General features: G+C 36.4%; 3 protein-coding genes across 3 annotated transcripts; all 3 read left to right on the forward strand.

Moving 5' to 3' along the window:
• Positions 1-3351: 3351 nt before the first annotated feature.
• On the forward strand, positions 3352-6099 carry LOC125213800 (lysM and putative peptidoglycan-binding domain-containing protein 1-like). The gene is made up of 3 exons (XM_048114538.1): positions 3352-3689; positions 4139-4269; positions 4950-6099. Exons 1-3 carry the CDS (start codon positions 3507-3509, stop codon positions 5716-5718), a joined length of 1083 nt encoding a protein of 360 aa, XP_047970495.1. The 5' UTR covers positions 3352-3506; the 3' UTR covers positions 5719-6099.
• A 1249-nt stretch (positions 6100-7348) lies between these two features.
• LOC125213798 (photosystem II stability/assembly factor HCF136, chloroplastic-like) lies at positions 7349-11859 on the forward strand. Its single transcript, XM_048114537.1, has 8 exons — positions 7349-7760; positions 8490-8725; positions 9648-9778; positions 9920-10052; positions 10357-10479; positions 10913-10987; positions 11327-11442; positions 11601-11859. The coding sequence occupies exons 1-8, from the start codon at positions 7430-7432 to the stop codon at positions 11665-11667; spliced, it is 1212 nt and encodes a 403-aa protein (XP_047970494.1). The 5' UTR covers positions 7349-7429; the 3' UTR covers positions 11668-11859.
• Positions 11860-12470: 611 nt separating this feature from the next.
• On the forward strand, positions 12471-13229 carry LOC125210306. Its single transcript, XM_048109864.1, has 2 exons — positions 12471-12879; positions 12969-13229. Exons 1-2 carry the CDS (start codon positions 12593-12595, stop codon positions 13012-13014), a joined length of 333 nt encoding a protein of 110 aa, XP_047965821.1. The 5' UTR covers positions 12471-12592; the 3' UTR covers positions 13015-13229.
• Positions 13230-16289: the final 3060 nt, after the last annotated feature.

Consider the following 16289-nt stretch of genomic DNA (forward strand, 5'->3'; position numbering starts at 1 on the left):
ACGTGTGATGACACATTAGGAAAGCTATCGATAATTTTGGAATTTCTGTATTTGGTGATCTCAATCTCAACTCCCGGGGCTGTTTTTTTATTTACCTACTATATAAATATACTTATATAGGCTTCATTTATTTTATTTCTATTGTAATTGACTCGTATCTTCTATACTAGGAGTATTATTTTATTGTATATTTGTGATAATTGTAGTTGGGTTTTTCTTGGTGGAGACCTTTTCAATCAATTAATATCATACTACTGTTTAACGGTGACCAAAATTGATAAAAATTACAATCAATTTTTGGTAAGTCAGCTTGTAATTAATGTGCATGGTCATTTATGGCTTTTCTAATAAACTTGTTGCATTTTGATGAATGTTACTACGATAAATAGAAGCAAAATTTATCCACACCAGTATTTTTTTTCATCTAATCTTACTAAAGAGTATAATCAATTTTAATTGGAGTTTAGTAAACTTTATTAAAATTATAATCCGAGTTGGCCTGCTACTTTTTTTTAAAAAATGGGACTTTTATTTAGCATGTTATTGGAGTCTGGAGAATATGATTTATAATACTAGATTGTTTAATACATTATCTAAATTTAATTAAATGTAATGAATCAATTTCGAATAATTAAAATGTGTTTCTTGAAATAAATTAATATAATCACAGGAACAAGAATGACACAAAGTATAACCTATCTGTCCAAATTACAAAAAGTAAATTTGCTTAATAAGTTATCAATCGAGAATAATAATACTATAATTTAAAATATGGTTCACATGAGTACTAAAATTTGCTTAATGGATTAATAATAACTGGGATCAGAAAGTTGAATGCTCACCCAAAATTTAGTGTTATTTTGAATAACTCATTTACAAATTTATACTACCTCCGTCCCCTAAAATTTGTCTCATTTCACTTTTACTATTTTTGGTAGTGGACCTTATATTCCTAACTCATTTCTACTCACATGTTATTATAAAACTAATATATAAAAGTAGGACTCATAATCCACTAACTTTTTTAACTCACTTTCCATTATATTTCTTAAAATTCGTGCTAGGTCAAAGTAGAACAAATTTTAGGGGACGGAGGTAGTATGTATTTTAATGTTTGGCTCGAGTTGTTCAATTGAATAGTAATGTGAGTAACAGACATACAAAAATTTAACAGTTTAATTTTGCATCTCATTAAGAATGAAACAATAGTTTTTTACAGTATTAGAGCATCCGCATCGCTGCACGATGCGGTCTCGATCTCGTCTCATCGAGACGAGACGGCATCGAGACAGCGATGCAGGATCCGTCTGACGAGACGGGCTGTCTCGACGCGTGACGCGTCCCGGCGAGGCCGGCCTCGAGCTAGCGAGACACGCGCCCGGTGCCACGTGGCAGGCGCGGGCGGCTGGCGTGACGCCCACTCGCCGACCCGCGAGTGGGCGTCGGAATTATGACGTCATAATTTATTTATTTTAAAAAAAAATAATTTTTCGAAAGAAAAAAAACAGTAATATGACCGTTCAACGGTCATATTTTAATTTTTTTTTTTTATATTCTATAAATACTCTTCTGCATTCTCCATTTTACACACAAACACACATCTATTCTCTCACCTCTCTTTCTTTCCTCTCCAATCACTTCTATAAAATCATTCCTTTATTTTTTTCTTCTCCCAAATATAATCCATTATGGATCCATTTGAGCAAATGCGTCGAATAATGGAAGAATCGCTAGAAGAAGATCGACGTAGGGAGGAGGAAGCCGCCGCGCCTCCTCAAAGGCGACGCCGGACTTACATCCATCGTAACCGGGAGGAAGCCGCCGCAAGGTTGGAACGTGATTACTTCAGCCCGAACCCGGTATGGGGAGATATCTACTTCCGTCGCCGTTTCCGTATGTCACGCGCTCTATTTTTGCATATCGCGAATACATTGGCGGGATGGGAAGAGTACTTCAGAGAAGGGTTTGACGCTGTTGGCCGTCCTAGCCACACGACGCTCCGTAGAAATGTACTGCGGCGATCCGTCAGCTTGCTATTGGACAAACGGCGGATTCGTTCGACGAATACCTGCACGTCGGAGAATCCACTGGGAGACTTTGTTTGTTGAACTTCTGCAAAGGCGTCCGGGCAGCCTTCACCGACGAATTACTAAAGAAGTCAACCACCGCAGATTGTCAGTTTCTGCTCGGACTTCACGAACAAGTGCACGAATTCCCCGGGATGCTCGGGAGTGTCGATTGCATGCATTGGCAATGGACGAATTGCCCTGTGGCGTTGAGGGGGTCATACACGAACGGCCACAAAGGCACCCACCCCACCGTTATACTCGAGGCCGTCGCCGACTACCGGCTATGGATTTGACATGCGTATTTCGGGGTCCCCGGCTCGAACAATGACGTCAACGTGCTCAACAACTCCGACCTCTTCGCTGAAGTTCCGAATGGTAAAGCGCCGGCCATCAACTTCATCGCTAACAATCGCCAGTATAAAATGAGGTACTATCTTGCCGACGGCATCTATCCGAAGTGGCCAACCTTCGTGAAGACGTTCAACAGGCCTGCGAACGAAAAACAGTCTCTTTTTGCGCAGAAGCAAGAGGCTGCTCGCAAGGATGTGGAGAGAGCGTTCGAGGTTCTCCAAACTCGATTGAACATTATCAAAGCCCCGGCTCGACAGTGGTTTATGGAGAATATGGTCGACATCATGTATACGTGCATAATCTTGCACAACATGATTGTCGCCGACGAAGGACCTGAGGCGGAAAATTGGTTCGACCCTGAAACCCCGGGAAGCTCAACCGCAAGTAGTCCGCCTCGAACGGGAGTGCATCCGTCTTTGCAAGAGCGGTTGTCTATTCGGGCAAGGACACGTGATTCTACCGCCCACTCCCAACTCCAGGAGGATCTAATGGAGCACATTTGGGCAAAATTTGGCAACCGTTAGATGATCCTCACTAGAGAACTCCTTCTTCTGCTTCTTTGCCTCCATTTTTTTTTATTTGAGTTTAAGTGTGCAATTTGTAATTTCTAGTTTTTTAAATTATGTCTTTTTTATTTTTTTAGGTATTTAAATTGTAATTTTATTTTATTTAATGAAGTGTTATTAATTGAATTTGTTGGAATTAAAAATAAAAAATGAAATTGAATGAATAGTTAAGAGATGAGACAGTTAAGAGATGGATAAGAGATAGGGATGCGGATGGCCTTAATTTCCCCAAATCCATTACCAATATAAAAATGTAGAATGCTGATTATTTTAATTATTTTTGTAGAATATAATCGTACTCCTAATTTACCAGATAAACAAAAGCTATGACTTTTTAATTACTGCAACACACATATATATATGTATGTATCTGTGGAGAGAGATAGAGAGAGGGAGAAAGAGAGTAGAATCCCTCCCAGATCCACCACCGAAGCTTCTCTGCCTACCAAATCATCAAATTCACCGCACTTCTATGAATTTCTTCGCCAATTCGGGGTTCTGATTCTCAATTTCGTCGCGGATGGAACGATACAGGATATCGGACGATGAAGTGGAATTCGATTCCAGATCATCATCATCGCCGTCGAGATCACTGCCGATTTCGACCTCACCGTCCGATTCCGCCGCCGGGCACAACTACATCATACACACCGTTGGCAAATACGACACCGTCGCCGGCGTCGCCATAAAATACGGCGTTGAGGTAGAATTGAATAAGCAATTGCTTTTATTTAATTGAATTTTCTTATAGCTTGCTGTGCTCGATTAGCATTCGTTTATTGCGTTTTTCTGCATTCCATTCGCCATTGTCGATTGATGTTTAAGTTTTTAATTCAATTTGTATTGTTATAAATGAGCTGAAGATGTTATTAGTATGTTCTGTTTATGTTTTGGGGTAATGCACATTAGTTTATGGTGTTTTGCTCTGTGTTAGTGTGTGAGACTGTTGTGTCATTGTTGAATTTATTAGTGTAAATCAGTTTCTGAATCAGGTGGTTGATACAATAACTGAATTTTTGTCTCCGATTCTCCATGCTTACAAAAGCGTGCATCCGGTTTTCTTTTAACCGAAGCTGCTTCGCTTTTTCATAGCTTTTGAGGTTATGTGATAGGTAGTATTTGTCTGATGACTTGGTTTTGGAATGGGATTAGGTGGCAGATATTAAGAGGTTAAATGGATTGGTGACTGATCTCCAGATGTTTGCTCTAAAGACCCTTAAAATACCATTGCCAGGGAAGCATCCCGTGTCCCCCACCTGGTGCAATGGTCAAGAGACTCAACGGTATTTCACTTTGATTCTCATTTGCATTATTTTTTTTGCACTGATAGATGTGCCGAAAAGGATTATGCCAATAGGACATTCGTTGAAAATTTGTAGTTTGTGCTATCAATTTGATTTATTTGTCATAGTTGGTTGACAAGATTGAGAAGCCTTGCGAATTAGTTTTTTGTTTTATGTTGTGGATGAGTTTACGTCAGAAGAAGCTGGTTGGCTTTCATCCCGTTTGAAAATTGTACTAGGAGTATATTATAAAACCTACTCTGGCCGTCTTATTTCATGCTGCTTACTCGGTGCTTCTCAATGCATTTTGTAATTACTAACTCTTCTGCTGCAGCTGCAAATCAGAGGTTCAATGTGTATAATAAAACTGAAGGAGATATCTTCGCGTTCATTTTTTCTTCTAATTATTGAACAATAGGTTAATCGAATGAGTATCCTTTGAACTACTACACAGTTCATGTATGCTCCCTTCATTTTAGGTGTCTTTCTCTTTCCTATGCTTTACAAGCACAATAAGGGCTCAAAGTCCAATACCTAATTTTTATTCAAGCGGTGATTTTTAGATGTCATATCAGTATATAATGTAGCTCTGGCCTCACTCCTCTAGACAATTTAGTTGTACTGACAACAAATCAGGAGGACTGTGGGTGGCTGATTAGTGATTATAATTCGTTTTGCAGGCCAAGCAGCTCTGAGCAGGACCCATCCAACCGTCGGCAATCTGATTTATTTGATTCGTTTCAGTCTTTAAAGTTAGGTTCTTCAGAGCCTAAAGTCTCACCAGCCATGAACAGCTTGCGAGGTTATTATGGTCTCAGACAACCAGATGAAAAAGCTTCTTCCGGAGGTTCAGACTCGAATGGGAGAGCTAAATATCTTGAGGATGGGTCATTTTACACACCTTCAAAGCATCCATTGAGTCATCAAAGGAAATCGAGAAGTGTTGCTAATAATTTAATGTATGCAAATGGTGGGCTGCATGACCCACTCTTGTCACCAGAATCTGAAGATAGTGGCACTAGCAAATGGATTGAGAAGCTTTTAGGGAGGCGGCAAATGTCTGAAACCGGATTAACATCTTGTCCCCCAGAAAAGCTTCTTAAGGAGGAAAGCAGCAGTAGCAGTGGCATTTCAAGTGGAGGCTTAGCTCTCAGGTCCAAGGCAGCCTCCAGAGCTTTCTCAGGCGGAGTAGATGCTGAGTCGGGTGGGATGACCCCAATTCCTTTAAATTTGGGGGAATCACCTCAAACTGACCCTGTCAGTGGAGTGCGCAAGTCATCAAGTACATCGAGTTTGATGGATACAGATATCAGCGCATTATCATTGCTATGGCCAACGTCAACGTGGAGTTTGAAGCCAGATTTCCAGGCTCTCTCTTCTGCTGCCATGCCTATCTTTGACGGCCTGCCTAAGCCAATGAGCAGGAAAAACAAAGCTGCACTTGATTAGTGAGTCATGTATTCGTCACTCTATTCTTTTGTGCACTGTCAAGGAGCATTCATTCCACGCTGAGATCGGTAAAAGATGGATTGGATGTGAAGAAATATACATGTTTTACGATCATTGGTTACCGATACGTCTCAGTTTTGATGGTGTTGAAGAGAAGTTGGCCTTCATTCACCTAAGGAACAGGGACAGCCAAAAAAAAGCTTGTTTTGCTGCTTTTGGAGAATTGATGCAGCATGTACATACTTTTACCGGAATTTATAGATAGCATGTATACTGGATTGGATAGTCACCTTACCTTTTGATGACAAGAGAAGAAAAGAAAATTATATTTGTACTTACATATTTATATACACCATTTATATTCTTTCTGCCTTCGTATGACTCTTATGGAAAGGTACAATCTGTACTAATAATTACTCATATTTAATTATGATAAATTTGAAATATATGCTTAAACTCAAATAAATATGATTAAATACTAATATTTGAGATTTATGCAAAATAAAACATAAATATCAAGAAATTTTAAAGTATGTTTTAGAAATTTAAATATATTTTTTTAATGAATTTGAACTTTCTAATTTATATATCTATAATTATATTAATAAAAATTTAATATAATTTATATATTTAATATGTAAAATTGAAAGTTATATTTTTAATAAGCTATTATAAAATAACCAATGAAGTGTCGAATTAGAGTCAAATAAATAGGACGATAGAAATTTTATTGGGTTTTCGAGCCAGCCCATCGGGTTTTCGGGTCTGTCTCTAACGGGTTGCGGGTTAATCGGGTGCGGGCTAATCGGGCTATAAATTTTCAGCCCTAACCCTGTAAATTTGGCAGGCTATTTGGGCCGGCCCACAGGTTGCGGGCTACATTGACATCCCTAGGTACAAAGTTAAAAAGACAGTTTTGTAATTCACAAAATACTACTCCCTCCGTTCCTTGTTAGTAGATGTACTCCCTTCGTCCCACTTTAGAAATCTCAGTTTACCATTTGTGGGTGTCCCACTTTAGGAGTCTGGTTGGAATATTTCATAAATGGTATTAGTCTCACGTTCCACTAACCTTTTTCCACTCAAATTTTATTATAAAACTAATATAAAAAGTAAGACCTACATTCTATTATCTTTTTTTCACCAACTTTTTTTTTTACATTTCTTAAAACTCGTGTTGAACTCAGCTGAGACTTGTAAAGTGAGACGGAGATTAGGAATAGTGTTGTAAATGGACGGTGGAAAAAGTAGGAGAGACTAAAATAGAAGGAAGAATTACTTTTTGCTAAAAATAGAGATGACTCAATTAATTTGAAACTTCTCAAAATAGAAAAATGACATTTGGTTTTCGGACACAAAATTTGATGTAATATACACACTTGTTTATTATGACATGTTGGGTACAAAGATTTCATCTTCTATTTTGATAAATTTTGCCTCAAATTTTTATTTCTCTTAATGTCGAAGCTTTATCAACGTTACATTAAAACTGGTGTTGAAAATAGAGTTAGAATTAATGTACGAAAAATAAGCCATTTTAAGGTGTATGATGATCGTGGATGCAACCGTTGGATGAGGTATAAATATATTTAAGTAATAAATGGGCAACCGCAATTTGAAATTCGTTTGGATAAGAAAATCCCAACTGCGCGCAATCTACAGAGAGAGAAAGAGTGAAGAGAGAGAGTGACACGTCACCATCTTCACAACCATGGCTGCTCTTCAGCACCTCTCTTCTTCCATCACCGCTCCCCTCCCGCCGCAGCTCCGCTCTCGTTTCCATCCCCGCCGCCGCCGCGGATTTCGCCTGCTCCCTTCCGCCTCGGCCGCTCCTTACTCCGCGCAGACTGACAACGCCATCACCCGCCGCCAATTGATCGGCGGACTACAAGTCGCCGCCGCCGCGATTTCGATCTCTCCGCCCGGCCGCAAGGCGCTGGCGGCGGACGACTCGCTGTCCGAGTGGGAGAGAGTTTTCCTTCCGATTGATCCCGGCGTCGTGCTTCTCGACATTGCGTTCGTCCCTGATGATCCCTCTCACGGTTAGTTTCCACAGTAGATTTCATTTTTTGCAAATTGAAGTGAAAATTTTGTTAGATTGGTGGTGTAAATTTACTGTGAATATTTTGGAGCACATTGCGGAATAGTTGAAATATCCGAGTAGATTGTACCTTTGGTGGTTCAATTAGCATATTGATTGACGATATAGCTAATTAAGCTGGTGGAAAATGAATCAGAGTGCCAATCCCCTTTGATTTGGATGGTTTGGCAGGTTTTCTATTGGGGTTGTTTCTGTTACCTACTGATTTCGTGTAATTGAGGTGGAAATTTTGTTAGATTGGTGATGTTTGAATATATACTGAATTTACTGTGAGTATTTTGAAAAACATTCGGAATAGTTGAATTATCCGATTAGATGGTTCAGTTAGCACATTGATTGGATATGTAGCTAATTAAGCTGGTGGAAAATGCAGCAGACAGAGTACCAACCCGCTTTGATTTTGGATGGTTTGGCAGGTTTCCTATTGGTGTTTTGTATATTACCAACTGATTTCATATAATTGAAGTGAAATTTTTGTTGCATTGGTGAATGGTGATGGTTGAATATACGCTGAATTTACAGTTAGTATTTTGGAAAACCTTGTGGAATAGTTGAATTATCAGATTAGATGGTTTAAATTCAATTAGCACATTGATGGAAGATATAGCTAATTAAGCTGGTGGAAAATGCAGTAGAGAGTCAACCCCTTTTGATTTGGATGGTTTGGCAGGTTTCCTATTGGGGACTAGACAAACTTTGTTGGAGACGAAAGACGGAGGAACCACTTGGGCTCCACGTTCCATACCGTCTGCTGAGGATGAGGACTTTAACTATAGGTTTAATTGCATCAGCTTCAAAGGGAAGGAAGGTTGGATTATAGGCAAGCCAGCTATTCTTTTGTACACTTCAGATGCTGGAGATACATGGAAGCGCATACCGTTAAGTTCTCAACTTCCTGGTGATATGGTAACCATCAGCTTTCTAGCTTGCCTCACTTTATTTATTTTCCTCAATGTGTTCATTTATTTTCCATGTATTGGCATTTTTTCTCTATGGTCACATCTCATGCACATTGGTGTCTATGCTTGGGTTACATATTGTTACTTTTATGTGTAGACGCCTTTTCTTCTTCCAGTTTTCATCACATGATGACTAACTTGACTATCAATACCATTGAGCATGGTTGAGGAATGCTTGTTTATACAGTATTTATTTCATCATAATCCTCTTCAACTCCAAAACCTAATGCAAAAACTGCAAATCTTACCACAATAAGGGATGAAAGGAATGGACTCAAAGCAAAACACAAAGCAGGGAGGGTGCTTATATGTAAATTTACAAAATTCAATTTCACTTGGTTCGCGATAGCAGAAGCAGCAATAAGGAGGAGAGACCTAGATTCTTTGACTCAGGGGCCAGGAAAAATTGCTGGGACAATGCAAAACTGTTTCCTGGTCGAGACCAGAAAGATGGTGAATAGATGCAACTGGCAACATTGTCTGCCAACGTCTCCATACCTGTAATGGTTGCATCTGTTATGACTTATGAGTATGATCATATTACTCCTTTTTTGAAAGGTGGCGAATCTGTGGCTGATAATTATCAGATTCTTCAAACCAGGGTATAGGTTGAAATCCGACAAGAATGGTAGTATTGAACAGGGATTGACAACTTGACATGATTGAAAATTTGAAATGGCTGTTTATGGCAGTGTTATTGTTGGAACTTGTAAGTATTAGTTCATTGATTGGGAAATAATCTCTAGAGATCCTTTGGTCAGATGCAACTAGGCACAAAAATGATCAAGACCACATCTTATTTATGTAGTACTTTGATTCAATAAGCCACAACCTATCCCTTAATAAAGTTTGTAATGTTCTTGTTTCAGGTATATATAAAGGGTACTGGAGAAAAGGGTGCCGAATTGGTAACTGATCAGGGTGCAATTTATGTCACATCAAATGGTGGATACAATTGGAAGGCTGCTATTCAGGAGACTGTTTCAGCTACTTTGAATAGGTTAGTTTCCTCTGAGACTTAAAAGGAATTCGGGCTCCCTGAGTCTCTGTATTACTCCATTTGTATTACTGTCTCAATATTCTATGCCTACATTTTGGCTCCCTGTGTACTAGTTACTAGTGTGCACCCTTGCTGTTGCAGAACAGTTTCTAGTGGTATCAGTGGTGCCAGCTACTATACAGGAACATTTAGCACTGTGAATCGCTCACCGGATGGAAAATATGTCGCTGTTTCAAGCCGTGGTAACTTCTATCTGACATGGGAACCAGGTCAGGTAAACTTCCCTAACAACATTGACATAAAAAAATATAATTCTTTTTACCTTTACTACAATTAAAGACTAGGAGACAAAGCACCCTTCTATATACTACTCCTAGTTGTTTAATGTTGGTATGAATGTGTTAAAAGTCCCGTTAGCTTCTCTATGGACCAAAATGAATTATTTGATATTTTTCCATTCTGAAGTTCAACTCATTGCCATGTTCATAAATCTACTGCTTTTTCATTTGGCTACCAAATGATATTTTTTTAATTTTAGAAAAGCTTATGATGTTGTCAATGTGCATGCAACATCTCAGGCATATTGGCAGCCTCATAATAGGGCTATTGCAAGAAGAATTCAGAACATGGGCTGGAGAGCTGACGGTGGTCTTTGGCTTCTAGCACGTGGCGGGGGACTTTTTCTTAGCAAGGGTACTGGGGTAAGTGACTTTTGATGTAAAGGAAAATTTGCTCTTTTTCTACATGTTGCAAGGTAGATACATAACTTTTAGGTAAATCTCCTAATTTCTTCTCTGAGATGTAATTTTTCACCTTCACTCAGCCACTTATTTTTCATTTTCATGAACTTAGCTATGTAGTACTATAAAGGAAATTTATTACTAGTAAATATCAGTTCGACTCACAACTGAAAAAAAGGTTTATGTCTGCTTAATAAATTTTCTATCGCAAAAAAAAAAATGTTGCTTTAGGCCATTTTAATTCTTAATGTTCCCATGCTTATTCATTGAAAACTAAGCAATATTTATCTTTAGTTAATAAGGGAAATATGTCATGTTATCCGTCTACTGCCTTGTGTATCTGTTTGATTTTATATTTGTTTTTACCAATCGCAATCATTCTCAATGTTGTCAGATATCTGAGGAATTTGAGGAAATTCCAGTGCAGAGTCGTGGATTCGGGATTCTTGATGTTGGGTACCGATCAGAGGTAAAACTGAATCCTGTTGAGAACTTTCTTTAGTGAGTGTTTACTGCATTCATGGTCTCACACACAACATAATTCAAATCTTAGTACACTATTTCTATAGTTTAGACGATATAGGCCTTCCCGATTTGTTGCAAAATTCAGCTGTCGTTGGATAGTTATACTATTATTTAAATATTCTCTATATTTTTATCAAATTTGACTTCCGTGAATGTTCTTTTTTACTTGATCATAGAATTTGATTGTTTGAAAGTATTTATTAGGGCCAGACAGAGTCATTTATTTGCATATGATCATTTGTGAAGATGTGTCATAACGGATGTTGGTTTATGCAACTTGCAGGATGAGGCTTGGGCTGCCGGTGGGAGTGGTGTTCTGCTGAAAACCACGAACAGTGGGAAGACCTGGGTCCGTGACAGAGCAGCTGACAACATCGCTGCCAATCTTTACTCTGTGAAGTAAGCTTTATTCTTTCATCAAGTCATTGACTAATATGCAGTAACCATTCATATAGATGAGAAAGATAACGAGAAAAGGGGGCGGAGACTTTCCATTAAATGATATACTCATGGCTGTGCTTGGATGAGTTCAAAAGTTGGTAATTCATGCTGTGCAGGTTCATAAATGACAAACAAGGATTCGTACTGGGGAACGACGGAGTCTTGCTGAAATATCTAGGGTGAATAGGCTGCCTGAACTGAGGATGCAGAATTGACGTGTGATTCTTTTGTTTAGTTGTCTGTGATCGCATCTCCAATTACATTCAGAGGAACCATGTGAGTTAATTACTTAATTTTGTTTATTTATCTGTTTCTTGGCTGTTCTACATAAATACATAAGGCTTTGGCTTTTATATAGTACTCCTATTTAGATCACTGGAAATTGATAAAGTTTTTTTCAAAACGACCTTTGGTTTATCATTTTATGTGTACGTTAGTATATAGTTGGCAAACATTGATCAGTTGAGTCTGTGTTCGATCTCACAAGTTAGTTATGGTGTTTCGATCTCCGGAAGAGATGATGTTGCTTATGGTGTTTCGATCTCCGAAAGTGATGTTGCTTGGAAGTCAGTTTTGCCTTTCAAGTTCGACACAATATGAAGCTTATAAGTCGATTTTTAAGTTATAATAATCTTGAGATTAAATGATACTTCACAACATTATACTCTCTCTTATTTTACCATTTCTTCATTTAGTTCATTTTTATAAAACGAGTGCAGAAAAGTGACAGAGACTTCTAAAATGGAACGGATGGAGTACTATTCAGAATCCATTTTTGATATTTCAAGTTCTAAATAAGATGAATGTCGTCAGTTTTGATCTAATAAGTTTAAGACAAGATATGGTTGAGAATATTAGACGTTCAAAAATCAGATATGGTGTTTTGAGCTCTGTATAAAAATGCGTAGTTGACTGTTGACATATGTGATCTTAAATTATTTATAATATCTATATAATATATCTTTTTGGGAGGTTTTGAAAAATCATTTTATGCTGAGGTATGTAAATGCAATTAATATGAAATTCAGAAATTAATTCTAATAAATAGTACTCCGTATACGTGAGTTAGTGAGTGAGTGGGAAGTTGAACTCGACGTTGAAGAACTGCATGGAGCAGCTCAATCTTGCTCGGCAAGATCAGGAGCAGAGAATGCGTGATGCTGTGATGCAGACATCTGAGGAGTTTGAGAAATCGCACAAGAAGCTAGAGGAGAAGCTGTCTGAGACAAGAAAGCGGCTAGCAAGCCTAAATTCTGAGAATTCATATCTCAGCAAGGCTGTAGCTATGAAAGAGAAATTGATTGAGGATCTCAATAGTGTCAAGATTCAGACACATGTCTTCATCGAATCCGGACCACTGGAAGCAGCGCATACTAATCCCTATTGTGCTCGCAGGTTTTTCTTTTTTTCTCTCTCTTTCTTTCTGAATTGTTTTTCTGATGATTGTCGTCTGATTTAGAGAATTATTTTTGTGCGAAAACTAGGGATTGCTGGAGGATCTGTAGGATTGTTGTCAAAACACAGAAATAATCCCAGCCTTTCAGCGATTTTAGCTATATATGCTTCGAATTTCGCTATCATCGCTGGTTGTTACTGCGGTAAAGTTACTATTTTGATATTCATAGCTTTTAATGATCGAATTTGATATTCATAGCTTTTAATGATTGAATTTGATTATGTTGATTTTCGATGGATCGTGTAGCTTTTCCATTTCCACTTATGCTATTGTTCACTGTATTTGGTAATCACAAATTTATGATCAAAAACATATTGCACTGTGGATTTTCTTCCATCGTTATTGATTTGAGGAAGTAAATCTGATCATTATTATGTTGAAGAAAAAATCAATCTTTATTTGACTGTATATAGGTAAAGATTAATCGGATAACACTTATGTTTGGATCATAACATCAGTATGTCTATTGTGATAATCATATATTTAGTTAATTTTAAAGTTAATGTAGTGTATAAAGAAGTTTTAAAAATGATGAGTAATTATCCATTGTATTTAATTCTTTATTGTGATAGATTTTTATCTTCCTATTCCATGATTTATTGTTTAAACATTATATTATATGATTTGTTTCAAATTTATTATGCTTCAATGTTGATTTGTATAGATTTTTTATTCTTATATAACTAAAATTGTTACTCATATTGTTCATTGTTAATATTAATTCTAATTTGTTTATTAATTTAAACTTTAAAATTAATGTTTTAAAAATATATTAATCTGTGCATAGCACAGGGGAGTTTTGAAAATATTTACAAAATTGTCATTTTATATTAAATATTATACCTTAATTAAAACTTTGTTTGAATATATTTATTCAACTTAATAAGCGTCAGTTATATAGATGTGAAAAGAATGCCATTTAATTTAAAATTAAAAGGAAAGCGAGTGGAAGGTTTTATAATAAGTGGGAGATTTTATAATGTATAATTAACGAGTCATGGAAGTTTGAGAAGCTGTTGTACCGGAAGAAAAATGTGTGGAAAGTGAGGGATAAGAAGGGGAAGAGTGAGAATGTAGGGGGTAAAAAGAAGAGGAAGATGCGTGATACCGTGGAGGAGGATCATCGACATGGAGTTAAGAAGTGGAAGGTTGATAAGAAGGATAGTGTTGGTGAGCAGTGCGTTTTGTCAATGCCACCATTGAGTGAAGTAAGTTCCTGAATTTTTTTGTTGATTTACAATTTGTGACTTATTATGTTTTCAATTGATTGCTTTTGCCATGATAATTTGTGAGTGTTTGATTAACAGATTGAAGAGTGGCTAAGTAGCTGTTGTTGGCTATAGGTTGTTTATTGATTGAAATGACATTAACTATCCATTGCTTGGTGTTATAATCAGTAATTTTTTGTTTTCAATCAACACTTATTAACATAGGGATTAATATAGAAATGAGAAATCTATATAAGAATACTCTTCCCATGAAACAATTCTTGTATCAAAATTTCTCTACGACGCATGAGGAAAAGCCAGGTCTGCTAAAATATGCTGGAGATGATGATCTCGATTTCGCGTTCACCGTCAGTCGAGATAATTGGGAAACGACGTGATCACTGCAAATCATTAACGCGATGGCGAAGCAGCGATCGCAAGCGAGGAGGATAAGAAAGACGGGGATACGAACTTAGCGTCAAAAAGAGGTGTAATGTTGTGGCGGTCGTCGAACCGAAAGGCGATGCGTTCTCTTTCTCCGATGAGAAATGGTCAGCGATATCTATTGTAAGAAGGGGTGATGCAAATCAGAAAGATGAATTTCGTTTGTGCGGCAGCGTGGAGCATAGTGATAGATCGAAGTGGAGGTTGGGAGAGACAAAATAGAGGCGTATTGATTTAGGGAGATTCTTTGACCTTATAAATTTATAGCTTAGTAATGGTCTTTTTATGTTGCTCCAATTATTTTATTGAATAGTCTAGACTAGATGATCTTTTTAATTGTTTTAATAAATAAATTTGATTACGAATAATTTATGAGTTTAATTTATTGATTTTTTTTACTCTAACTTAATGTTAATAATAATATGTATGTATATTTTTGTCAAAATCACCAATCAATATATTTGTGTGTTATTTTTATTTCTTTGTTTGATTTTATATTTTTTAATAATTATTTTTTATTTTATATATTTATGATGTCAGATTTCATACAATAATATTTTTATCAATTTATAAAATTATTTTACAGTATAAAATAAGTTTAAATAAAAGAAAATGGATCATGCAACGTACGTGGGTGATACTAGTATCAATTAAAAAAACACTAGCAAGTACCCTCAATTCTGTCATATCTTAAATTATTTTTATAAAAAAAAATTCTTTTTATTTAAGATATGATGGTGTACTGAAGGTACTTTAAGCGAGAAAAAATTCAGTGGTCACGACATACCAAATGGCAGTGTGACGTGGTATGTCCCACTAATAATCTTTTAACATGTGGATTAATAAAAGCCCCACTAAATACATTCATTTCTTTATAAACGTGGATATTATTATTAAAGTTGGAAACTACCTAAAATAATTTAGGAGTTCCTATATTTTATACTACTACTATAACTTAATATACTTTACGTTTTTTTGACCAAATTTCTTGCCCATGACTTATAAATTGTTTCAGCCTTTTAGTTCTCAATAAGAACATGAATTTAATAAAATAAAATACTCTGTACATGAAATTTATCAAATAGCAGTGACTTCCGATGAGTGATTATATTAATTCATTCTTATAGCATTATTGTACCATTTTACATGTATGAATAATTATACTCCATTAAATATAAAGTTAGCTAATGTAATTATTAGTAAATGATCTGAAAACTACTTATATTAGGTGTACTCATCTGTCTAATATAATGAGTAAATTCTAAAAACAAATATACCGGAAATATACTATAATATTTCATGTATTTTATTTTAAATTCATATAATTAAAAAGGACGAAACAATTTATAACTCATAGTGCAAAATTAGAAGTGAGTATAAGTTCGAGCTTTTAGGTTTTGTGAGTATAAGTTACTATAGCAACTCCTAAATTATTTTAGGTAGTTTCCAAATTTAATAATAATATCCATGTTTATAAAGAAATGAATGTATTTAGTGGGGCCTTTATTAATCCATATGTCAAAAGGTTATTAGCGGGGTATACCACGTCACACTGCCATTTGGTATGCCGTGACCACTGAATTTTTTCTCACTTTAAGCACGTACATATATTATGTGGCATATATGGAGTATTTTTTTATACATGTAATATGTTAATTGAAAGTTAGCCAAGGATAAGCAATAAAAAACACAACCAC

This window comes from Salvia hispanica, chromosome 3 (genome assembly GCF_023119035.1).
Source record: "Salvia hispanica cultivar TCC Black 2014 chromosome 3, UniMelb_Shisp_WGS_1.0, whole genome shotgun sequence".
Taxonomy (NCBI): Eukaryota; Viridiplantae; Streptophyta; class Magnoliopsida; order Lamiales; family Lamiaceae; genus Salvia; species Salvia hispanica.

Coding starts and splice junctions, on each gene's coding strand:
- LOC125210306 (XM_048109864.1), top strand. CDS start 12,593: ATGGAGCAGCTCAATCTTGCTCGGCAAGATCAGGAGCAGAGAATGCGT. Junction 12,880..12,968: donor AATCCCTATTGTGCTCGCAG/GTTTTTCTTTTT, acceptor TGCGAAAACTAG/GGATTGCTGGAGGATCTGTA.
- LOC125213798 (XM_048114537.1), top strand. CDS start 7,430: ATGGCTGCTCTTCAGCACCTCTCTTCTTCCATCACCGCTCCCCTCCCG. Junction 7,761..8,489: donor CCCTGATGATCCCTCTCACG/GTTAGTTTCCAC, acceptor ATGGTTTGGCAG/GTTTCCTATTGGGGACTAGA. Junction 11,443..11,600: donor GCCAATCTTTACTCTGTGAA/GTAAGCTTTATT, acceptor CATGCTGTGCAG/GTTCATAAATGACAAACAAG.
- LOC125213800 (XM_048114538.1), top strand. CDS start 3,507: ATGGAACGATACAGGATATCGGACGATGAAGTGGAATTCGATTCCAGA. Junction 3,690..4,138: donor CCATAAAATACGGCGTTGAG/GTAGAATTGAAT, acceptor GAATGGGATTAG/GTGGCAGATATTAAGAGGTT. Junction 4,270..4,949: donor AATGGTCAAGAGACTCAACG/GTATTTCACTTT, acceptor TTCGTTTTGCAG/GCCAAGCAGCTCTGAGCAGG.